The sequence below is a fragment of the Montipora foliosa genome, chromosome 9 (genome assembly GCF_036669935.1).
Source record: "Montipora foliosa isolate CH-2021 chromosome 9, ASM3666993v2, whole genome shotgun sequence".
Taxonomy (NCBI): domain Eukaryota; kingdom Metazoa; phylum Cnidaria; class Anthozoa; order Scleractinia; family Acroporidae; genus Montipora; species Montipora foliosa.
In genome coordinates, this window is record NC_090877.1 from 42,701,610 (window position 1) to 42,727,080 (window position 25,471).

The 25,471-nt window shown below is 39.3% G+C and overlaps 1 protein-coding gene and 1 long non-coding RNA gene across 4 annotated transcripts; both read left to right on the top strand.

The window, feature by feature from the left end:
* The first annotated feature begins 4,014 nt into the window (after positions 1-4,014).
* LOC137970247 (protein FAM124A-like) lies at positions 4,015-8,660 on the top strand. Of its 3 annotated transcripts, none has more exons than XM_068816763.1 (2): positions 4,015-4,150; positions 7,025-8,660. In XM_068816763.1, exon 2 carries the CDS (start codon positions 7,069-7,071, stop codon positions 8,044-8,046), a length of 978 nt encoding a protein of 325 aa, XP_068672864.1. In that variant the 5' UTR covers positions 4,015-4,150; positions 7,025-7,068; the 3' UTR covers positions 8,047-8,660. The 3 variants fall into 3 exon arrangements, with proteins under 3 accessions (XP_068672864.1, XP_068672866.1, XP_068672865.1); XM_068816765.1 differs by having other exon boundaries at positions 4,078-4,175; XM_068816764.1 differs by lacking the exon at positions 4,015-4,150 and adding an exon at positions 4,198-5,259.
* Positions 8,661-15,768: 7,108 nt separating this feature from the next.
* Positions 15,769-21,657, top strand: LOC137970666 (uncharacterized). Its single transcript, XR_011116842.1, has 2 exons — positions 15,769-15,891; positions 21,084-21,657. It is a non-coding gene; the product is annotated as an uncharacterized lncRNA (long non-coding RNA).
* The last annotated feature ends 3,814 nt before the right edge of the window (positions 21,658-25,471 follow it).

Below are 25,471 nucleotides of genomic sequence, written 5' to 3' on the forward strand. Positions count from 1 at the left end.
CGTGATCGTCGTTCTTCCTTGATCTCTCTCATAACTCTATCTGTCAAAAAACGTTGACATTTAATTTCCTCTCCTGGGTCAGGTTGTTCAAAAGCCGATTAACGCTAATCCCAGATTAGAAATTAACCAAGGAGTTTGTTTCTTTACTCCCAAATGCTGTTCAACTTTACATTAGAGGAAGTCAATCTTGAAAAACAAAAAAACAAAAGGAAAAGACACTTTCACCAAAAAGTTGAAACAAATGAAACAGGGACCGGTTGTTCGAAAGCCGTTTAACTTAATTCAGGATTAGCGTAAACTTTTGTTTCATTTTTTCAACTTTTTGGTGAAAGTTTCTTTTGCTTGATTTTATTTATCGAGATTGACTTCTTCTGATGTAAAGTTTTGCCAAATATCAGCGTTGAACAGCATTTGGGAATGGAGAAATAAACTGCTTGGTTAATTTTTAATCCGGGATTAGCGTTAATCGGCTTTTGAACAACCGGGCCCAGACGTTTACGCTAATCCTGGATTAAGTCAATCGGCTTTCGAACAACCGGGCCCTGGGGCCCATTTCTCGAAAGTCCCGTTAAATTGTTGTCCCGAAAAGCTTTTTGCTTTTTTACTGCCATCCCGTTGTTATACATTTCAGCCAAAGGATCTTGCGAAGTCATAGCAAAAAAGGTGGCAGCAACCGTTCTACTGATCATCCAGAAGTGCCTCCTTCCGGGAACTGGGCAACCCAAATCGAGTTCTTGTGTATACGCATAACCCTAACCCTAACCCTGAGTGTCCTTACAGAAACTCAGAATTTTAGCGGTCTACCAAAGGTATTTAAAATTTCTTAATGCCATGCTATGTCACGAGATCGGAGATCTGTTGGAAATTGAAGTTGTAAAGAAGCCGAAAAATTTCTCATAGTGACATTATAACTTTCTCCCCTCCATTGTCGCCATATTCTTTCGTCCAAATAGACTTTTTGCGGCCATCCTTTCTTACGCCTTTTCTCTCCTTTTGTCCTACAGTAGGCTTTAACTGACTCCAACTGCATTCTACTTTCTGCGTGTGTACACTGGTACGAGGGTCCACAGAATTAGGGTTAGAGGAGGGTTAACTGAGGAGAAAGTGCTGCCTTTGTAACTTCATCTGCAAATGGTTAGACTTTCAAGTCTTCTCGGATAAGGACGATAAGCCGGAGGTCCCGTCTCACAGCCCTTGTTTATTAACTCTCTAGGACGTTAAAAATCCCACACACTATTCGAAAAGAGTAGGGCACAGAGTTCCCGGTGTAGTGATCTGACCTTTCCAGCATGTGGTCGGCTTGGTAGGATTAGCTTGAAGGGCTTCCGCGTGAATGAGACCACAATTGTGTATAACAGCCAGAAGTCAGGCTACTTAGCCAAGTGTTGGAGCCTCACTCAAACTCAAAGGTCTTGGACGAGCGGCTGTGCATATAAGTTTTGATAAAGATGATATCCAAATACGTAGAGTGTTATCAGTTTTGAGTGACGACAACTGTGACGTCATTCAAAAAGATGATCTGGAAAAAGTTTGAATTACATCACACCGCAAAGCAAATACAATCTTGGACAGATTAAATGGAAAATTGAGACCACCCCTCCCCCAAACTCAATGATGGGAAAATGGCGCGTTATGGCCTTCGCGCGGGGGCATTTCCGTTCCATTTTATTCTGTCCACCTCTACTTCAACAAAAAATAACTATAAATTATAGAAAATAAGCATGAAGCTGGGCAGACACGAGGGGACACTTTGCGGGGACAAGTTTCAGCGACAAAAAGGTGTGTAGAACACAGAGGGGTGGCATGCATTAGGGTCGTGTAGCGGAGACATGTAGCAGGGACAAAATCACAACATTTGCACACACATGAAAATGTTGCTGGTACATGTCCCAGGGATATGTTGCAACGGCATGTCCCCTCGTGTGAACTGATACTTTTATAATTGTGCAACACAAGTTTGGGGGCCGATGATTTTGACCCCGCGACGTGTCCCATGAAGTTCAACTTGGGACACGTCTAGGGGACAAAATCACCCCCAAATAGCCCACTTTTGATGCATTAAAATTCAGTCCTAAACAAAGGCTCTGGGGAACAATCTCATACAAACCTTTGCATTTATTCGCAGAGCCTCCAGATGACGTTTAGGAATGAATTTTAATATATCGAAAGTGCGCTATTGGTGTTGCACAGTTATAAAGGTAGCAGTACGTTCACACGAGGAGACATGTCCCTGCAATATATCCCTGGGACATTCCCAAACTGAGCGATTGGACATCTGAGGATTAGATCTAGGGAAAAATGACGTCAGTGACTTAAAATTTCAGGTTGTAAACGCAGCTTATTATATATACAAAACACGAGTTAAAAATCTGATCTGATTAAATGCATCACCGATAGGCAACCCGATGACCTCGAGATGCGCAGAACGTATGCGCAATAACAATAATAGGCACCGTCCTTAAGTTAAGTCACGTGCATAATTTGATTACCGAGAACTTGTGACCTTGATTGACACTGATTTCAACCTTTGATCTTTAAGCTCTAATTTCTATGTTGGCAAACAATCAGTTTAGTTGAAACGTGAACACTTATGAAATAAGTCTAATTTTTTTTCAAAGAAAGCGTTTATATCCTAAATGAATAAGTTTAAGAATCGCCTACTTTTGTTTTCAAATTTCGCGGGCGTCACCATCTTGAATAATTGTGACGCGTTATGGTTACCCTATCGTGGTTAGGCAAAAGGTCTTTGTGTCAGAACAATAGGGCAACCTAACACGTCACAATTTTTCAAGATGGCGGCGCCCTCGAAACTTTAAAAAGTAATTTGGAATTCTTCAGTGTACAAAATGTTGAAAGGTTGTTGAATGTATGTCAAATAAAATTTAAACTAAGTCAAGTATACTTTAAAACAACATAGTTCTTATTTACCATTGTATAGCTTTGTTTTAGCTTCCAATATTTACCCAACTTCTTTTGAACGAATGATGGTCAAGAATTAAACTATTTGAACGTGCCTTCAATTAAACAGTTAGCGTTGCCTTTTTGTGTTTGATGGAGTGTTCATTATTTATTAAACAATTTAGAATTTACACAATAACGGCTCCGACCTCAGCTAGAGCGCCACTGTATATTTGAAGAGCAAAAGTCACAGCTTTCCTAGCCTTTTCAGGCTCCCAGATAGACAGGAAAGCGAAAACTGCCGGCGAGAACGCGTGCTTGCCTAGACCCATCTCCCACGTGTTTATCGCCCGACGTTCTACTTAACCTCGGAGCCGCTTTCCACGCCTGCGATTTCCATTTCTTTTCCGTCCTCATCGTTAAAAAAAACGACGCCAAAATGACCAAGCCTTAAAGTTCTTGAAGTCCTGAGGAGAACGAAAACACATGACGACAAATTTTGATTTTTACATTTCTACTTTCACTCACATTGTGCACGTTTTAGAAACGGATTGATTCGTAATGCTAAATAAATGATGCGAACGTGTATTTTAGAATGACTTCCTCGTAGGCGTCCTTAGGCTTTGCATAGGTTGCATAATAACCTGCCTCTTTCCCAGGGTTCTAATCTCTTACCATTGGTTACCTATGGCTAACTGTGAGGCCCTTTCAAGCTCCCTTGAAGTGACCCTTCTCGATGACGTTGCTGTTAGCGTTGTTTAGACCCTCTTGTTGCGCTGGAGACTTGGGCGGGTTAAGTGGTAATTTATACTATAAGTATTGAGCTTTAGTCACGAAGATGTCGCAAAAATTCTTTTGAATGGTGGCTTAATTATTACGTGGCAACAGTCATGGCGAAATCGTGAATAACAAATGCCTTGCGTTAGAATCAACATTGATTATGGATGATATTTTATTTGCTCTCGTGACGTCGTAAAAAACGAAGACTGAAAGCGTTTTGTTTTCAAAGACGTTTCTCGTTGTTTGTATCGTAAAATCTATTGCAATATATCTGTTTTTTGACGCAATAGAGCGAATAAAGGTGTGGTTTGATGGTTGTTTCCGCTATAAAACAGTAGCTATGTTGCCAGTCGTCAATAAGTTCATTCAGTCTCTGGAATCGCAGGATAGCATTTATCGGCAAATACACTGGCAAGTTGATCGAGCCCGCCAGTAGAGAGCATCTATTATAGAAATCAACCTGTAACATACAGTAAGTGTTTTGATATTGAAAATGGGTCAGTACAAACGACTTCTACACTTTGAAATATATGCTAAATGTGCATGGAAAACTCGCAATGGCCCCGAGCTCATTCTCAGTTGCTTGGCAGTTCACTTGTTTTTTAATTATTGTTCAGTACGTATGAGTTATGTTTTTGAACAAGGTTGCTTTAATCTTTCTTGACACTGTTATGTTAATTTTCCCTTTTTGTTCCACAAGCTGCAAGCCCTAAATGACTTTGAGTATATATGAATTATTTCCTCCTATATTCTTTAATTTATTTTACTGCGATGGGATTATATCATTATGTGACAGGACCTTGAATCAGAGAGTGTTGAAAAGCAGCCAAATAATTGCTTATTTACTTACGTTTGACCGACAGCATTTGAGCGATATTGCCTGTCTTCTTTTCTTATTTAAGTGTATAATTTCAGTGATACATTGTTTTCTTTTCATAATAAATGTTGCCGCAATTCACTTTGTCATTACAACAATTTGCCTCGTAAAATTCAATTTCCTAAAGGGAAAATTTTAGCAGAAAGAAATATGTGGCAATTCTGCTTGGTTGGTTTGATGTAGCGGAAAAGTGTCATGTTATACAGGAACGTTTCCAATACTCCAAGAATATGCTGTTCATTGTTGTGGCGTATTAGCTATAGAAACTTGAGTGCACTGCATTACGACGTCTTCCCAGAAAAGAACTGTCATTCTTTAAGCACTTGGTGGACTGATTATTGGTTCGTTCATGTTGTACATAATTGGTGTGCCTGTGTGATCGCTAGTTGCGTATTGAATATGATACAACTTGTTCCTTTAATTTGATTGGCTGCCTCTTCAGTATTTTGAAAGCTCTCTCATTGTTTCTCGACGAAAGCAAAAGTAATGATAAGAAAACACGGCCTCTTTATTCAAAGACGCTATTGTAATTCGTTCGTCTAAGATCTCATTTCCTATTCATTATTCTGCGTTCTCTTTCAATTGATGCAAAAATAGTCAATGTTTTTCCGACAAGCCGTGAATGATAATGTGCAAAGAAGAAAAGCGAAAACTGTATCAATGGTCAGACAGTCCTGATTTTTTACCGCATTAAGACATTGATGGTAAGTTTGTTTTGTCTTTTTTTTTTTTTTTCACAGTTACTGACAGATAGAAAGAGGCCAAATTTTCTAATCAACGCACAATTAATGCGTGCTTTGAAAACACTTTGATCAATGTAAACCTAGAAAATGAAAATGAAAATAATGTGGTCTAGTACTCAGAACTGCTAGGATATGCTAGCACACGAGCTTCTTGTTATAAATCTGGCTGTTCGCACTCTATTGAGTGAACTGAGGTAATGAACTCCTTTTGACATCAAATGATAGTTCTTATAATAAAGAAGATCTAGGAATAGAACCGAATAAATGTGCTATCCTATACAGTATTCATTTTTGCCGCATTTCAGACGGGAGCGACAGTGTGGATGATACATTGTAAATTTTTGTGCTTTTCGAATGTTCCGGCCTGCAACAAAGATAAAATAAACTGAAATACGTCCATCTTATTCAAAACCTGAGACTCCCACGTGTTCGTGCTGTGAATGCCCTGACAATTTTTCGAACGTCCTTAATATTTGTCACTTGTTATGCTAACGCAAGGTGCCTTTTGCGTAGTACAAACTATGGCCAACGATATATATTTTATACTGGCCTTTTTCCGATTCGATTCAACGCGGAAACGAACATGCGTAACTTCCCTACTTAACATCAATGGAAGAATTCATCAGGCTGCAATTAGGTACTAAAACACAAAACATCTTTTTAAGCAAATGTTATAGTTAACAACAGGCAAATATACCCGCTCTATGAACGGTTGACAAATGACATTTTTGGCATTTCCATGCGCGGAGTCAAAAATGTCTTGATGTTTTTATCATGATCTGAATAGAAAGTGGGCATCCTTAGCGATTTATTTGCCATCGGCATTGAAGATCTTTTCAATTTAAACGTTGCATGCATTTGTAAGTTCTTCCAGGAGAAAGAGGTCAAACTTGATCAGTAATGTCAATAATCAATAATAAACAAAATGCCACCTATTGGCTTGTACACAACACAATTACAGCATTTAGAGAGTTTCTGCACAAATAATCCACCCATTGTGTTCCTTTTATGAAGTACGGTTGAACGCATTTATTAAAATTTCCTGTTTATTTCTAACGCCCAATGCCTCGAGTACATCAATCACAAATATTTTTAAGTACTTTTCTTGCCATTTTTTACTGCGACTGGAATGCGTGCATTGTGTCTGCTTGCCCGCAGTCAATATAGGCGTCCTTTGAATCTTGTTTATGTGTTTTATAATGGGATTTGTTAATTGTAAGGTCAACAGCTGATCCCGCAAAAGAAACCTCTTGATTATGCGACAGAAACATCGAACCGGAACCAAATTAAAGAATTTTATATTACGTTCAGCCACTCAGATGCACGACTGATTAAAGAAATGAAAGCGAAAGAACATTTCTCTTGATCAGTTCGCTTCCATCACTGTCCCTTCTGTTGTCAAAGATAAAGTTGCTCGCAATTCAACAATATCCTTAAAAGTCTGGCTGAACAGCAACACTGATGAATAAACCGTCTCATACGTAAATTACCATGTTAAGGAAAAAGGTGATTTTTTCTTAATCCGAAAGCCTCAGCCCTGAATTTTGTCATGGGGTTCAGAGAGTTGACAGAATTAATATTGCCTGATTGGTCATTCAGGCTCAGCAAACTTGGTGCTTATATAAGACCATCTTATTTGTCCAAGCTGGGATTTAATCCTGAAGTATATTAATGTGGAACAAATTCACAACCTAATGAACACTAATTCAGTTTGATCACATTACAGGTCATTCGTAACCTTGGGTGTAGAGAAAACTAACAGTGAAGGAAATGCACGACTCTGTCCTCAACGATGAAGGATTTGACGAGAGCTTGGATGACTTAAAATTTCGTATGGCTCCTGACCCTTTTGGCTGTATTTTGCAAATAGAAGTTCAAACGGGAGAGTCGAGCTACCTTAAACAGCTCTACTCTCCTTTACTGGAGGGACTGGATCCTACTTTTCAACTTGTTACAATCAATGAAAACGATGGTTTTGGTTTTCCTAAAGCAGCTGACGAGGACGACGTTTTAATAGACTCCTCCATTCTGTATTGTCCAGCATTAAGTATTGTTTTGTTCCTTTCCGAAGATTTTGGCCGTTTGTCTGCTAAAACTCTTCAAGAGAACTTCAATATTTCTCCTTGGGAATTTCACCACCGGGTTGAGCTACCTAGGCATGCTAAGCCCCGGGTGACCGCTGGCCAAGATTTTTACGCGACATTTCCTAACCTCCCATTGTGGTCAATTTGTCCAGTTCACTACGGCAATGAACATTTACGTTTCCATATATTTGTTAAAGACTTTATGGCGATGAGATTATTCTATGAAATTGTAACAGGTAAAAAGGCGACCAGTGGTTCCTCTGGATTTTGTTTTTTCACTATGTATAGTCAAAGTGGCTTTGATTTACAGCTATCCTTGAAGTACATGCCTCAAATTTTACCTCATCCTTCGAACTCTGTCCACCTGAAGTTTAAAGTCAAGGACATTAATGCCATTATGGATGCTTTCAGTGAAACTCCGGTTCGCAAAGGAGATGCATTATGGGTCGTTAAGGACCCGGATGGAAACTCCATTTTGATCGAAGAAACCGAAGCCACCTCTCTTACACGGACAAAAGGACAATTATCGTCCAATATTAGTCTGGAGACTTCGGATTACGAAACTGCTTCCATTGACACAGAGAGTTTAGCAGGAAGCATCAATATTTCTCCGCAAGGAAGTCTTAACTCCACTTTCTCAGCGCTAAGTTCTTCCTTATCTTGAGACACATCAAGAGTTCGTACATTGCGGGTTAGACAACTTGAGCAAAATGAGCTGCGTACATGCCTGTTTGAGCTATTAGAATGACCTTGCTCTCGCAAACTGTGCAAATGTTTGCCTAGTTCGACGGGTCCCGTCCTTTGTGAAAGAAGGACTTCCTCTGCACTGGCAGTGTGAAACCGTTCCAGCCTTTTGCGTTGTAAATCAAAGTTAACTTCGATTAACTGAACAAAGATAAGCGTTAGAAGTTTAACACCACAACGTCGTTTCATTGTCTCCATGGCATTATTTCCAAGTGACAAAAATAGTTAAGGTGATTAATATATTCGAGTGTAGTGTGGTCGAATTGTTTAGCTGATATGCAGAGTTATTTTAACACGTGTGCATTTTAACCAATAACCTAGAGCAAATACTGCAGCTACTATCCACTTTCTAATGAGCCATCTTTTAGACTTGCTATATTAATCGCGTAAATTCGAATGGGATCGGCAATACATGGCAAGGGAAGCTGTTCCAGTTTTACAGACAGACTCATCAGAGAGATATGTAAGTTGCGAACTCCAATACCATGGAAGGCCTGTGACGTGACAACCTAATAAATACAACTAATTGAATAATTGAGACTGACTTTGTGTTTGATTTGGAGAGACCTATGGCGATTCCGGCCGTGCCAAAGGTGATTCAAGAAATTATGACCCAAGCCAATTCCGCCTGTTTTCAAATTGAAAGCCCCAATTTCCATACAATAACCATAGTCTCGACGAGGTTTTGCCCGGAGCCTTTGTATACCAGTCTCTCTTTTTCCCAGCTGTTCTCTCCATCTGGCGGGAGGAGAGAATCTGACCTCAAATCATTAGTTTTCTTTCGAGCTCAGTTTTCTTAATGACCACCGATAAAAACCAGGGGGCGCAACCATAGATAGATTAGGACCTCTCATGTGAGCGATTGCAACCCTCTGGAGAGGATTGTGGTGTTGGTGATTTTAACCCCTTAGCGAGGATTGTAACCTCATATTACCAACTTGTTTCCATGCCTTGGAGATTGTAACTCCTCGGAGAGGATCGCGACCTCTATTTGCCGGGCAGCGTATAGTTAACCTGCCTGTTCATGACCTGCTAATGGAATGCTTCATATCCTACCCCATTACTCCACAAACTGTTGTCTGTTACACTTGCTGCACTTGTCATAGCTTGGGAACATTAAACATTTGCATTGAAATGCATTGAAGGGTTTTCTTTTGAGCTTTTGATGTGATTTGATTTCTTTCAAGAGAGGATGATTTATTTTAAGCTTCGCGCCATGTTGTGAAAGTTATTTTGGATCAAATTTTAATAAAATAATAATGCAAGGCTGGTTGTATGGCTGTGAAGACCTATATAGTTTTTGTTTTTCCATTATTTGGTCAGTCACGGCCTGACTTCTTTAGGGAGCTAAATGATTTCCCTCCTTACAATATTTTGAAATTCAAACATGATAAGCTGTAAGAAAACTAGGAAAAAGATACCAGATAAATGTAATGTAATTTTAATGACATGATTGCAGCTAACCAATCAGGTATCTTCCTTAAAATAGCCCGGCTAAATTTAGACTGGAAAAATTATCATTGGAAGACTCCCATGTAGGTGGTCAGTACAGTTGACACTATGAAGATCTTTTGATAATAATAGTATATGTGATGTAATCGCAAGGGGCCCGAGGGCAATTAAAGACTAATTTCACTTGTATTTTCAAAGTTTTCACAAAATTGCCCGAGTCGTGAAATTAATCCTTAATCGCACGAGGGCACATTGCTCCCGGTGTTGTGGTCAGGCCTCATTTCATTCATTCATGTGCTGGGTGCATGAGGTCGCTAATAATGGACTGATAGCGCTGCCAGCGGGGCCTGTATATGCTGATGTCCGATGTCACCCATAGATCACTTGCTTGTAAAGCGCATTTGAATATGTTAATAGAAAATGCGTTATATAAAATTCATTACCATTACATTGCAATTGCATGTTTATCACATAAAGGGAGAAATTATTGACGTGAGCCCGTTTAGTGCCGCGACAAATGACAACACAATCCCATTCGGTTAAAGTTCATTCAATAAATCGTTGCTGTCAACAGAAATAGCGCGTGAAATGCATTTTATTTGTGGATAAAAAAGTAGTCTAATCTGGAAGAGGATTCTCTTGTATCTTCGCTTGCTCTGGAAGCAACTGTTAACCAACCAGTCCAATCGGCATCAAGTAATCAAGCCTCCTTGATTACCAAAAGTACCCTCGTGGTTAAGGAAAAAAATTACCTCCGTCTCAGCCAATCAGCATTCAGTAATATTTCTCGTATGCGACAATTCAAGGTAAACAAAGCGCTTAATCGTTCCTCTAGAGCGTTCTAGATTCCTGATGGTGGTGTAATTTTAGGCATTTGCTTTCAGAATCATACAAAATCAATATTATGCATGTGCGATGCTTCTTCTCGTTGAAGTGGAGGGCAATATACAGTTCAGTTTGTAAAAGCACTTGGGGAGGATAAGACATTGAAATAAAATTACACCCTTTCAAAATTTATATGGTTATCATGACCACAGTCTCCTAACAATTCTCCATGGATTCGTCTTTGCCACCAATAAGAAGAATCTGCTTATGAATTAGGAATTTAATATTTAGTTCCAGAAATTATGGTTCAAGTCATTTTTTTATAGCTCTCATTACCTGCATGTGTTATCAAGTGGAGATACCGTGTGATGATGAAAAACAGTGGAAGCCAATCACGCTAATTTTTTTGTGGCCCTTTGTTAAATAGGATTGTTGAACTGACGAAACGAAAATGGCAAGGAATGACATGCAGAATCAAAACTGAAATGTGCGAGATGAAATGTACCAAGAGAATAATTTTACCCAAAAGCCAGCATTTATTTTAGTGATAAGTCGGTGAGTAAACGTTTTTAATTACTGATGTACCTGCTGATGTACATTAAATAACATTTTCGTGAAAAGAAGGCCAAGAAAATTGGGGTAGAATTAAGTTTACAGGGTCGGAATTTTTCGTTTCACATTCGCCGTTAGCAGTCTCGCAACACTGATGCATACCATTCACCTTGTACCATTAATAACGTAAAAAGTGATTGATTTTGACGGTACGTATATGTGTAACAGTTGCTCAGTAAACAAAATTGGCTGCTTTTTGAAAGCAAAGGCTACAAGTGTATAATACATCTAACTAGCTGCTATTTTGCCACAAAAATTCAGTCGACCGGCAACTTTACAACATGCAAATCAAGGTTACTCGATACCGGAATTTAGAATAAGAATTGCAATCTGATTGTTTAGAGACGGATAAACATACTGGTTATCAAATTTTGGAGGAATAATTGAATACAAAGCAGTTAAACTTGCGCGCCAGCTGTGAGAAAAGGCAATTTTTACCACGTCAATTTTGACAAATGAAGAATAAAAAAAACCCACACTTTTTAACGCCTCTAGCAACTAAAAATGCCTTTCCTATGCGAACATTAATGCACTTTAATTATTGATAAGTTGACGGCTATGGAGCAAGAAAGGAGTCCCCACGTCGGAGTAAAATATCGTTTTATTACAATTTGCACTCGAAATATCTTTTCCAGTTGGTCCGACGGAAGGAACGAAATATTAGGATTAATATCATAATGGATTTCTATTTGCGACTATGATGAGTTAAACGCTTTCGATTCTCATACATTTTGAAGAATAGCATCCTCTCCCTTAGATGATATATAAGAACTATTGACACCTGCAGTCAATTCATTGTTGCCTTGCCAACCTTACCTCAGCGGACTTCATATTGCGGCGAAACGTTTTCCTATTACAAAAAGAATCATCACTTTTGAGCGAGCTGGCATTATTCAGAATCTCTCAAGCGCCTCTAAGTTCAATGAAGTATCAATTTTTGGTCAAAGAAATGACCTATTGTTTGTAGAACTAGAGTTCAAGAAACACCTTTAAGTTATTATTTGCTAAATATTTGCTGTCAACTTGAAATGGAAAGACAAACCCATGGAAATGCATCAAGAAGCTGCTACAGACCAAGTAAAGCCGACTTCTGTGTTATAACACAAAGACTGAGGACTCAAAGTCCCTCAAGCACCGCGGAAGTTTTAACAACAAGCCTGGATGAAGGTGAGATGACACTGCACGAAAGACAAAGCCAAAACCGACAGGAAGTTTTGCAGCGAGATCAATATCTTTTGTCAGTGCGACCGAACAGACACGTTGCTTTTGCCGCAAAACGTGCCAAAATAAAAAACCAGGGTCTAACCAAGGAATTAGAGACTCAAGTTAATATTTGGAAGCGAGAACTAAAGCAAAATTGCAGGATTGTCGGTGCTAACGAGAGGAAATTACAAAAAGAGCTCGTTCATGTGAGAAAGAAGGAAGTTTTAAGAATTCCCAGCTTAAGCAAGTCCAGTTCAGAAAAAGATTTCAAACGCTTTAACAAACGACTTTCGCAGAATTGCCATGAGGAACTTCCAAGATTGGTCATTAAGGATTCTAGTGATGGCAGACGTGATTATCAGAAAAGAAACGAAAGCGAAGGAAGACAAGACCAGGAATTTCGAAACACTGTTAGCCTACCTGATTTATTATAAATGAAAATCAAGAAAATCAGTTGATATTGTGCAGGGGACCATTTTCTTGGCAAAACTGAAAACTCCCTGTTTGGTGAAATACTGATAATCATGTAAGAAAAAAGCCGGAAATCTTAAAGTTCCACTGAAGAGCAAAGTCTCGAGAATAGAATCAAAACAATAGAGGATAAGGTATAAGAACGGTTAAATGCTTTTCCGTAATCTTCTTTTCAATTTTTTGGGAGTCCCCAAACAGTGCCGTTACTAAGTGTACTACTGGTGTTGACTCACAAAGCCTGTGAGGACTGATTACCCCTTTTATTTGTTTATTATATTTTCACGATTTATTTCGTTGTCTACTGTTGCCAGCAGTTTCGCGTTAGCATTCACATAACCGATTGGATATAAAGTAATGCAACAGTATCCACTAAGTTAAGCCCTTTCGGGTGGAGTTAGTACTTCAATGGGAGGCCATCGCGAAATCCTCGTGGCGAAGACACTTCTTATTCTTTTTGCTTGTTTTCGTGTTTGTATTTGGTTGTTAAAGGCTTTTTCGAAACTTTTTTTATTCCTGTCTTGAGAGGAATAGCGATGGAATCCCCAAAGGGTGCATTTAGGCTAAGCGGGTGTTGACTCAAAAAGCCCACAAGCGCCCTAGGCAAGAATGCCACCAATGTTAACGCCAGTGTTGCTGTGTACCAATGCTCTGGCAAAATAAAAGAAAAGGCGACAAGTGAGCCACAAACAGAATAACTGTACAATGGACAATTGCTGAAATTCAAGGAAATCCTGCATTAGTTTCGTACTTCATGCACGCACTGCAGCTCTACAATCTTAGACTCGCTCACTCACTCAGGCAGCCCCCGCGGTGACAATATGAGAAATGCACTTACAGTGCACCACCCACAAAACGCAGGCCGGGAGAACTTATCTGAGGCTTAAATAAGGCGAACCATCAAGAGGCACGCAATTTAATTAAGAACCCACAGCAGGATCGACCCACGGAACTAAACATCTTTGTTCCTGTATTTGTAATCGTATCTGGAATTCCCCTTGTTATATAAGTAAACACTTACGTTTAATAGAGGTTGTCTCAACACGGCAGATGGAAGCATAAAGGTCCTAAAGCAATGAAATTTGGCACTTTAGAGTAGTTTTAAAACCGGGTATCAATGAAGGGGAAAGAATTTCAGTGCTACTTAATTTAGATTGGAAACGGTACGGCCTTACGGGGACATTAACTTGAACTGTAGGAACCACTCTACGGTAAGTTTGGAAACATGAACAGCAGTCCATTGTCTTTTGCTGAATGAAGACTTGCCATTTATACTTAATTCTGTCAAATACGAAAGAAAACAGTTTAAAAGGATCTCAAGAAGCTGTTGATTCATACCACGACGTAGAAATATGTTTTTGTACGAGTTCAATAGTTACCGTGAGTACACAAAAGGTTAAGCTGGTAATAACGCCGGCTTGGTGACAAAGGTGCTAAAACATAATTGCTTAATAATCAAGCATCTTTTTTCTCTTTTTGCCCTTCTTTTGAAAAATCATGTTTTTTGTATTCGCCGCTTGTTAAACAATCGAACCAAGGTGGAAATTACATAAAAGAAAACTGCTTTTCTTACTTCCTTTTGATATTAAGAATGGTTACATATATTATAAAAATTATATAACCTTCTTGTAATATTTGTCGCGCCAATTCGAGCTAGGTTAGTTTACAAATTTTTCTGTATCACCTGTGCCAAGTTATGGGAGGTCTGTTCGATATATTGGCCGCAAGGTTTTTTTGCTGCCAATTATTTCCCGTCTAAATTAATGAAAAGGATCATGGTGAAAGCATTGATTTATCGGGAGACTTTACTCCTTAGCTGGGTCCTAAATACGTGTGAAACATTTGTATTCCTAAGTGTGCAAATGAATTAATGATGCAAAAACTAGTAGGTTAGCAGTTCTTTTTCTTGATTCCGTTCGCCGTTTTCCTAGCAGTGCTATCTATTTACCTATCTATCTAGAGAGGAAGGCGAGAGATTGTTGTCGTTGTTCTTTGAATTTTGTCGATTCCTAGTCACACTAACGACCAAACTAAGAAGGTAATGGGAGCAGGTTATATTGGGGATAAAAGGTGTTTTCTATAATGTGAATAGTACTTAACTCGGAAAGACTAATTTAGAAACAATTAAGGAGCATAATACTGGTACAAATTTTGTTTGCGTATATTTCAAACTTCGTGTATTGCTTACGCAAGACGCGAAGTGGATATAGTTTCCCAACTTGCTTGGTCACCGATGACTTTTAATTGAATTTATTCAACTGTAATCTTTTTTGCTTAAGAAAATGCCTCTCTAGTTTAAGAAGCAGTTGCAGCGTTTTGAGGTTGAAGAAAGAAAGAAACCTGGTGCTGCTAAAATATGGTTTCGAGGCGCATTCTAGGTCCTTAGCGCGTCTTTTGTGATGAACAAATTAATATGTTGTTGAGAAAGGCCATCTGGTTTGAATACAAATTTTATAGTAGTTTAAGCGGTGCATAGAACACACGATTGGCAGAAAATTTGTGTTATAAAGATCTTGGAATCTGGTTCCTTATAACATGATGTTGCCTTTTTGTTGGTCTTAGTATTGTTGGAATGAATATGGATCTCAATTTTACGCTTATTAATCGAGGAAATGCCTAAAATGTCACCAGGTGACGAGCACGAAGGGTTCACGTGAAGCTACGTAAATCTTTTCCTGTTCGGCACAAGTCCTGAACTCAAGAGGTCCAGAATTAGTTAATACTCCAATACGTCGCACAGTCTTCTGGGTGCTTTCATTTTCAAAGGCTCTTTGAATGGTAGGTGTACGAGGGTTCAAAGTAAGTCTGGTGTAAAATCCGGATATATTATGGAATCGATTCCTAACTAAACACTTCCTGGAAACGCATATGAACTTGAACATAATGCACTTAAAGATTACTCTTTAGCCTTTTTGTTAAAGCACTCTTAAAGTATTTTTAAAGATGGGTGTTTTACATCACTCGAGGCCATTGTCATTTGGAGGTAAGCGCTCAAGAGGATATACTCCGAGTAAAGTGGCGATGATAGTTTATTGTCACTGAGGGATTTACATGAGAATAATGAACTGGAAAACTGTCATATATAACAGTGGGTACCGGGGAACATCGTGTTAGTAGCTCACAGAGCTTTGCTTGAAAACGTCTTATTCTTTTTCCTTTTCACGCAATGATGTCAAGCAGGAAAAGCCGCGTCTTTTTTCGTTGCGTAAGTTATTTTGTAGAGTACGTAGAGAGATCAGTCATTGCGCGGTGTAATAGGCATTTTAAGCGATTGAAAAGAAGGCTGAAAATTCAGGTTAAAAGGATCATGACCTTATGCTTGGGTACTTCGCGCTTAACTTGTTTAAGTTGCCATTGGGTAGAGGAAGTTCGAGAAAATGAATGATCCTAACCTGCGATCAGACCCATTTTTAGCTTCTCCCATATGTTCTCTTCTGTCGTCGTTCGCTAAAATTGGGCCTGACCAAATCCGGACGGTTTGGCCGACCAAACTCGTAATCTGATTGGCTGTTGAAACGCTGGAAGTGAAAATGTTCTCATGATTGCGCGGAGCTCTCGCGAAGTCCTCGAGACTCATCCGCCATAAGTGTACGAAGAAAGTTGCTGCCTTTTGTTCTTACAATAGGGAGCTTAAGCAACGACAACGGCGACGGCAACGAGAACGTCCTCTCAAAATATAAATTTGTGTTATTTTAATTGCTTCGTGACTATTTCAACGGTTTTAATATGACAAGGGTGTGGTAATTCCTCAAAGATGACACCAGTCGGAACGGCACTCTATTTTAGGAGAGAAAATGAAAATTTATCCTCAAGTGCTGACGTTCTTCATAAAACCAAAAACTTGGCTATTTCACGTTGTTGTTTTGCTGACGACGGCAACGAAATGGACAAAAGTGAAAAACGCACGTGCAGGGCGTGCGAAGCTATAGTTTTTAACCACTAAATATGCAAATTCGCATATTTAGTGGGTAAAAACAATAGCTTTGCACGCCCTGCACGTGCGTTTTTCACTTTTGTCCATTTCGTTGCCGTCGTCAGCAAAACAACAACGTGAAATAGCCAAGTTTTTGGTTTTATGAAGAACGTCAGCACTTGAGGATAAATTTTCATTTTCTCTCCTAAAATTAAGTGCCGTTCCGACTGGAACGGCGACGGCAACGAGAACGTCCTCTCAAAATATAAATTTGTGTTATTTTAATTGCTTCGTGACTATTTCAACGGTTTTAATATGACAAGGGTGTGGTAATTCCTCAAAGATGACACCAGTCGGAACGGCACTCTATTTTAGGAGAGAAAATGAAAATTTATCCTCAAGTGCTGACGTTCTTCGTAAAACCAAAAACTTGGCTATTTCACGTTGTTGTTTTGCTGACGATGGCAACGAAATGGACAAAAGTGAAAAACGCACGTGCAGGGCGTGCGAAGCTATAGTTTTTAACCACTAAATATGCAAATTCGTGACGTTCTCGTTGCCGTCGCCGTTGTCGTTGCTTAAGCTCCCTAATGACGTGGACGGTGCAACTTGATTTTATTTGTATAAATGGAAAGATGCCATCTGAAACATCTGATAACTTGTCCAGAATCGGGTTTGAATATCTGGAAAGAGTGAAATTAGTGATTCCGTTATCGAGCTCTGTGGCCATGTGGTTGAAAGTACTTTGGCAAAAACTTCCCTGATGTTTTGAAAGCTAAATAGCGGGTTCTTTCAAATGGCAATGAAAGCCGATGCATATTGGTTCCCTGAATGAGACAAAGGACATATATATCAACAGGAGGAGATGCTGATAAAATCGATAGTAGCCAAAACGCAAGGCCGGGGCCGGGGTCGGGGTGCCTTTTCTTTTTCCCATTTTTTTCGGTTTTAATTTTTATCGTTATTCTCCTGTTGGTTTTTGCGATAACCTGACTCAGTCTTTTCGAAAATCGGAGTTTGTTTTTGGAAGTTAAGATCATTTCCGGAAATGCTGAAATTGGAGTTTATGAAATATACGCCAACTGCCAAAAACACTGAAGACTCGCTGATCTCCACACTTAAAAACAGCATTGCAATGTTTACTTCTTGAGAAAAATAAAAAAAATGTGATCGTCACGCAGTCAGGCAAAGTTTAAATTTCCTCGTTGCTCGTGTTGCTGTCATGTTGTTGTCTGTCTTTACTAGAAACGGTTTGTAGTAAAGCCAGAGTCGCACGGGAACTTGCTAGTCAATTCTATTCGGACGTCACGGGATCGAATCCAATATCACTATAAAAAACAGAACAACATTGAAAACAATTTTGCGAAAACAAGCAAATGATAACGTTGTGTGACGACTATCGTGGAACTGTGGCTATGTTCTGTTTCGTTTTAATTGTATTGCGGAGGTTTTTACGAAGTAAACATTAAATGTGGAGCTCAGCGGATCTTCAGTGTCTCAAGGAGTTAGTGTATATTCCCCACAAAAATTCCAATTTCAGTCTGAAATTCTCTTAATTTCGAAAAACAAAGATGTCTCTTTCGTAGATTCCGTATAAATGGAAGAAAGATGCCAAACATTCGAATATAACATTACAGGAAAATAATGTCAAAAATTGAAACAAAAAAAAATTGGAAAAAAAAGACACCCTGACCCCGACCCCGACCCCAACCCCGACCCCAACCCCGGCCCCGGCCCCGGCCCCGCGTTTTGGCTACTACCGATAAAATCGCAAGTTAAGCGAATGCATGTTTTGAATAACTGTGTATCAAACGGTTTTATTTACTTACTGTACATGACACGGTTTGTTTGCACAATTTGGAGTCAAGATTGCTTCATAATATTTCCAGTTGATTTAACTTAAAACTCGCACTCCAGAAACTAAAATGGCATGTTTCCAGAGAGACCAATGTACAAAAATAAAAGAAACTTTGCGAGTCCATCTTACTGTTCGTACTCCATCAAGAAATTAACGGCGCAAACTTATCATGATTTTACTGCGTGCAATTCTAGTAATACCGTCTGCAACTGAAGATATTACCCGAAAAAATCACCAAAGAAACCTTCATGGGCAAACACGTTAAAGGAATAATGTATTTCTTTTTTTTTCTTTTCGTTAAAAATCTATTGCAAACCGTCCAACGACAAAATGCTAGGTTATCTCAATTACAAATTAAGATGTCAAGCTTAAAAGATTGCATATTCAGTGAAGTTCGGAGGAAGAATTACATCTGTTCCATCTAATTCGTAAACACGATGTTAAATTTTCTATACCACCATCACCTGTCGCATGTGGTCTTGAAAAAGCGTAGACGCATGCGCAGTCTGGCACTGGCTGCACGTGCCAGATATCACTATCAGGACAACATGTCAGTTTTCTTAATATGTCTTTCACTAGAAGCCTCTCGGCAGTGTTTTCAGTCTTTCATACCGTTTGCCGGGTTTTTAATATTTTCTCACATTTTCCCTCACAATAAAGAGTTGAGGCAAAGACGACGGCTACGGCAACGAAAACGTCAGTCCAAAATATAACTTAGCGCTATCGCAAGTATTTCGCGATTATTCCGTCTTGTTCACCATGCATACAATACGGGTGAACTATCCTGTAACTGGAAGAATTACGTTTTGCAAACGTGTAATGTGAAGTGCTAGTTTTCAACCCCATATGAACCATGTGAGCGTTAGCCCTACTAATGGAAATGGGCCCACACAAGGACAGAGAAAAACTCTGACCACAGTTCCCGCGTTATTGTAATCGCTTTGCGACAATTCCAAGCATTTTAAGAACGAAACTAGTATAAACGGCGCTCAATTTAGAGGGGGAAAATGAAAATTTATCCTCAAGCGCTGACTTTCTCCCTAAAAGCTCAAATTTGGTCAGTTCACGTTGCTGTTTTGCTGACGACGGCAAAGAAACAGATAAAAATGAAAAATACACGTGCAGAGCGTGCAAAGCTATTGTTTTTGCGCACTAAATATGCAAATTTGTGACGTTCTCGTTGCCGTCGCCGTTGTCATTGCTAAAGCTCCCTAATTAAGGCAGGGATGGGCGCCATTCCTTTCCCGATTTTATGCACTACTTGACGCCACTGGCATTCCTTTTACCGACCTTAAATAGATGGATAGCTGAGTGAACTTTGGAGCACACGTGCTGTAGAGACAGGTATAAACAAGCGGGGTATGTTGCGGCACGCGAAACTTCAACTGCAATCTAAGTAAATATGAGATTCATCATTATCTTCGTGTGCGTGTTTATCATTATTACTATTTTTTCATTTCATGACAGAATATTTACTCATGTCACTAGACACCCAGTTAACCTTATAGGTAAATAAATCCTCTTTAAGAGAGTTAAGGCCCTGAGCGAAAACACTAGATATTTCTCATGTGTATTAGATTTGGCACAAGTGAAATGCGACGTTGTAAAACGAGCTTAAGTTATTTTCACGTTTTTTTTTAGTATTTCCTCACCGGGATTAGGCCTTATTCACGATAGCCGCCATGTTGGTTTTCTAATTGTCATGCAAATTAGCCATGTGTTATGCTGGGAGGCAAACATTGGAAAAAAGGCAAATTGGGGAAAATCGGCTTGTCGAAATAATTATTGAAATAACATTGCGAAAAGTCCATTTCAGTATTTAGAATTAAGTACCTCTTATAATAATTTTATATCTTTGGATTGCATTTGACAGTTTGACTTTCTACTTCGTTAGCTGATCATTTTTCACTAAAAAAACGTCGAAGTAACTTGTGTAATCATTCTATTTTATTACTTAGGTGATAAACATTCAATGAACGTGAAACAAATCATCTGTGTGGCTAAGATATTCGTTGTAACCTCTCAAAGTTGTGTTGTTTGCCCCCTCAGAAGTGTGTAGCTAATTTGCATGATAATAACAAATACAACATGGCGGCCATCGTGAATAAGGTCTATTCTATCGACTTAAAATTGCAAAGGGAATTGTGATTGACAAGCGCTGAGTATACCAAGTCTGATTGCGGCAAGAGACTGAAGAGAGGCTAGGATTAGAGGGCGGAACGCATCCCCACGCCCCGTGATACTTTTTTTTCAATCTCTTCAAAGCTTCGTGCCATGTTGTGAATTTTTTTTTTTTGTCTCTTGCCCATAGTCGTGCAGCCAGTGATAACCAATATGGTGTCTTCATTAAAATAGCCACGCATCATGCCCGCGGGTTATAAATTTAAACTGAAAAAAATTATTATTGGAACAGCCATGTATGGTAGATGAGTTCTCCTCTCCTCATCCTCTTTTGGATTGCGGACGAGCGCTGTGTCTGCTCATTTGTCAAATACTGTTTTCTTTTGGCGTCTTCCGAAGTTACGTTTCGAAACTAAAATATTTGAGTCACGATGACAGACAACGAACACATCTCCCTTTGTCTTGACTTAACTGTATACCTATCTTTCTGTTTTTTTCTCCCTAGACTGCCATTTGGTTGGTTTTTATATTCTCTTCTACTGCGAAACTAACGAAAAAAGACCCCCAGACACGTCTGTCCCGTTTGATAGCTCGAAATAACTTTTATCTTCCGGTACTTGACGATGAATCGAGGAGTCGCGAAGCATACCTGGAAGACAGCAAAACCCACAAGGACGAAGGATCTTACGTGAAGAACTCGTCATATAGCCGAGAAATCCAAAACCTGGAGTCAAGATCGCCAGATGACTGCACGGAGTCAATAACACATAAGATAATGCTCTGCGGCCATTACGGGTCTAAGTGGAAAATGGTTTACAAATGCAGGCCATCCAATCGTAATTCAAGGGGCTGCCAATGTCAACCCGTCAAAACGAAGTACCCCGGTTGCAGGGCTTTTATCTCGGGGTGCAGGTGCTATGGAGGCAGTGGATCAGGATTTTGAATCCCATGTATGTCTTTCCATAACTGATTTGATTAAAAACAATCAAGTGATGAAAAATAATTAGCTTGCACAAATGAATGGCACATATAGAACGGGACTCAGAATAAAACAGATGAATTCGTTCTACACGTCGTGACTGGTTGTTCACAAGTAAATTGAGAGTTGAATGTGACGTCCTTTTCCTTTAATTCAGAATTGTGGGAGCAATACCGACCTCATTAATTTCCAGGGCCTTTCCTCTCCCCTTCAGACCATCAAAGTGAAGTCGTAAGGGGTTATGAGGGAGTAGAGGGTGACAATAGAGGTTTTGCACGGCAGCCATGTTGCATGGCAGGAACAATAGATTCTTTTTCCTATGGGAACAAATGTTCTTTCTAATGCAAAACATTTCCATTGTTCCTGCCATGCAACATGGCTGCCGTACAAAACCTCTATTGTCACCCTTTACTCCGTCATAACCCCTTACGACCACACGACACGATTAATGGTCAAAGTCTATCGTTTTTCGGCCATTGAGAGTTTTTAATGGACGCCATCCGTCCAATAATTTTTCTTTTGTTGAACGTTTGATCGACCACGCTGCCTTCAGTAGGCGGGTGAAATTGTTTTATTGGCTAGCAGCTAAATTATGCAAGAAATCTGAGCGAAGGAATAAAAGACAAAGGAATGTCGTAAGTTTTTGGGAATTGTTGTTGTAGACAAATATGCTTCTTTTACTAGTACTCAATTTCCACTCCAAGATGAGTTGTCACAGCCTTTTCACGGCTTAGTATTTACGCTTGCATCTTATAGCGAGAGAATGCATGTTAATATGTTCGTATACTCTCCCATACAAATCTCACAGTTGAGCCGAATGGCGACATGTTGGTTTTTCGCAAGAATGCACGATCGTAGGGCCAAAATTAACAAAAAAAAATTCTTTGGAACAGAAACACAGTTCACTTATGACAAAAATCATGATTTGAATCTTGTAGTCCACATTTGTGTAACTAGAGCCGATTGAGTGCTCTCATCTCTTTGCCATCTCTTCGCATGCTCTCCTTTAATTCACCGACCCTACACAAGGGATGGATATTGAAACTTTCTTCCATACTATTCGATGACTGACTAACTGGGCCCAGAATGTGAGGGTTGACTCCGAGGCCAAGTATAGGAGATGGAAGCTTTCCTCGATGAGCTCCGGCGTTAAGGTAAACTTAAAAACAAGAGAAGGAAGCAAGCGCTTGAATATTTGTTTTCACAGTGGTAGGCTACTGAAATTATCAGAGAAAAGTGGGGATGCGGTATTTCTGTTGTGGTCTTCAAACTCGAACCCAAGCTCTCTCTCTCTTTTCCCCTCCTGTCTTCTCCCAGTGAGACCCTTGTTGGAAATTATCACGTGACATCACAAAATCGGGCTGAGAAAAAAGCCACTTGGAAGCTGAAGTAGAGTTGTTATTAGATATTTTTTTTTGCGCCGGTAGGTCGCCATATTTTCCCAACCGTGATGCTCACCTTCGACGCACGGAACTCCCCTATAACAGCCTTAACAGAACTGCCCACATTTGAAGACTCGAAAGGGTTTTCCACAGGTAATAGCGGGTTTCCAGTGGAAAAGGATCACAGCGCTCTCGATCCTTTCAGTAGGGAAACGTTCTTATACTCGTTTAATGTTATTGTTTAGCAGTTCGTTAAGGGTGCCCAGGAGTCCCCAACTGTGGCCATGGCAACGGTACGGCACTGCCAAAAGACCCTCTAAAAGTCAGTTATTAGAAAATACCTTAATAACTAATTCGGTGACTAAATTCTCTTACCTAACTCTCGGTATCAGAAAAAATTATCAGGTAGAACATGCGCTATTTATGCAAACTCTGTAGGAAGATGAAAAAAAACAAAAACAAAAACAAAACAAAACAAAAAGAAAAAAAAATCCAGTTCTTTCTACTAATGCGATGAAACGAATTTTACTTATATGCTAGAAATCAGGGTCACGGGGAGGTACCCGAGCTAAGTTTCGGATTCATATATTGTTCAACATTTCCAACAAAATTTTCCGGTTCAGTTCTCAATTTTAGGTCAAGTTCTTATTTCCGGTCACTCGCTGACGTGAGCAGCTTAATCAAAAATGAGACGTAAACAGCAGTGACAAACACAAACAAACGCATTAATTGAAATATTAATAATAATAATAATAATAATAATAATAATAATAATTACGGTTTTTAGAACGCATTATGCATTGACTCAATGCGTTTAAAAGAATAAGAAAAAAATTATTCATGGGCTTAGATTACAATCGATATAAACGATATTATTATAAATATACAAAATGCTATAATGCTAAAAATACTACGGCGAATGCTAACAAATGCTAAAAAGAAATGCTACAGGAATGCGTCCTGAAAGAGATGATATTCAAATTTGCTAACAACGGAACAAAAGAAGTCATTGTTTCAACAGCCAATTAGGTTCTGGTTGGTATATTAATAACAATGGATGACGTCACGAGAAACATCGCTATTGGAAATCTTTCAAGGGGTTTAATACCTCAGCAACAGTGTAATTGTCGTAGGCTCTGCCAGAAACCCAAGTCTTCGTGATTGTAAGGATATCGAGATGTTGTTATATGATTAGATCGCATACAGATCCTGATTTCTTGTTTAAGGATTGAGCGTTCCAAACTCCGAATCTAATATCGGGGCAAGACATTGGGGTGTCGACGCACAGAACTGGAACAAGGTTAAAAATATTCCTGTGAGCAGTCAAGCGTTTACTATATTTGTAGCGCCTTCTTGAACTTTTTAATATCGGCATTGATCTAAAACCCGAACCATTACCAGAAATTCGAGTCATATTGCGTCACGAATACCGCATGTCAATCAAATGGAACAGAAAAAATGGCTGCCCGATGTTTTAAAGAAATGTATGGGATCTAAAATAAAATATCAATTTTTGGCAGTTCAAATAAATTAAACTCGATGTGCCGACCTTTCCCTGATAAATAATATGCAACTACACTACGAAGCGAACGTTTTTTTACCATTTCGTTCATTGTTTGAGCCGCCAAATAGCGCCAAAATAACAAGGATTTACACTGGTACTTGCCCTCTAATTTGATCAAAATACCTTCACTTACCTTGACTTCCAAGCTTTGAGCTGTGAGTGTCTTTGATGCTTCCATAGGTGCCGACCCCTCAAACTTTTCTTCAAATTACTATCTTTTTGTATACATTAAATAAAACGTTCCACGATAAAACAGAATGCCGCCCATCGGCACCGAAAAGGACGCTTTTTCACGAATGGATGTAGCCTTCATCTGGTCGCACGAATGTCCCGTAGGATGTGAAAAAACGGGAAGAACACCCATTTTCCATAGCTTTCTTCGCATAAAAAAGGTGCCATGTTTATGTCAGCTTAGCTGCCTAGCATTTTTACGCTTTCTACCGCTGTTTCAAATATCAGCAGACTTCAAAATGCGAAAAATCGCGCCAAGTTACGATTGTTCTTCGTGTTTTTCACATCCTGAGCCCAGAGGAATACCGCTAAAAATGTCTTTTGTTTTGCTCAATTTCGAAAAGGAAGCCCTAGGTTGTAAGCTAAAAGTCACTGAATCCCCTCTGTCTTATATAAACCAGCAGCGCCGTCTAGAATATGAAATAGCTTTGTCAATATACAAGCCATATCTAATTCTGATGAAATGGCATGAGCTGGTTGGAATGAAAGACGAGAGAGGAAATGAGTTTAACTACATTGATCATCTTAATTTTTGGATTCCTGGTCGATGGTTTAAATTAAGTAAGGAAAACGGATCAAGGAACCAAGGAAGATTGAGACGTGAATTTGGTACAGTTGGTACATGTTGTTTTCGCAATTTGACGCCAGTGAGCATGCTCCTTTGGCTTCAAGGGTAACCGCAGACACAAATCATCGCGTGAACGAAATGTCGCGAATTTCTGGTAATGCAAGGCGTA

What these genes read in the sequence shown, in the direction of transcription:
- LOC137970247 (XM_068816763.1), top strand. Translation starts at nt 7,069, where the DNA reads ATGCACGACTCTGTCCTCAACGATGAAGGATTTGACGAGAGCTTGGAT.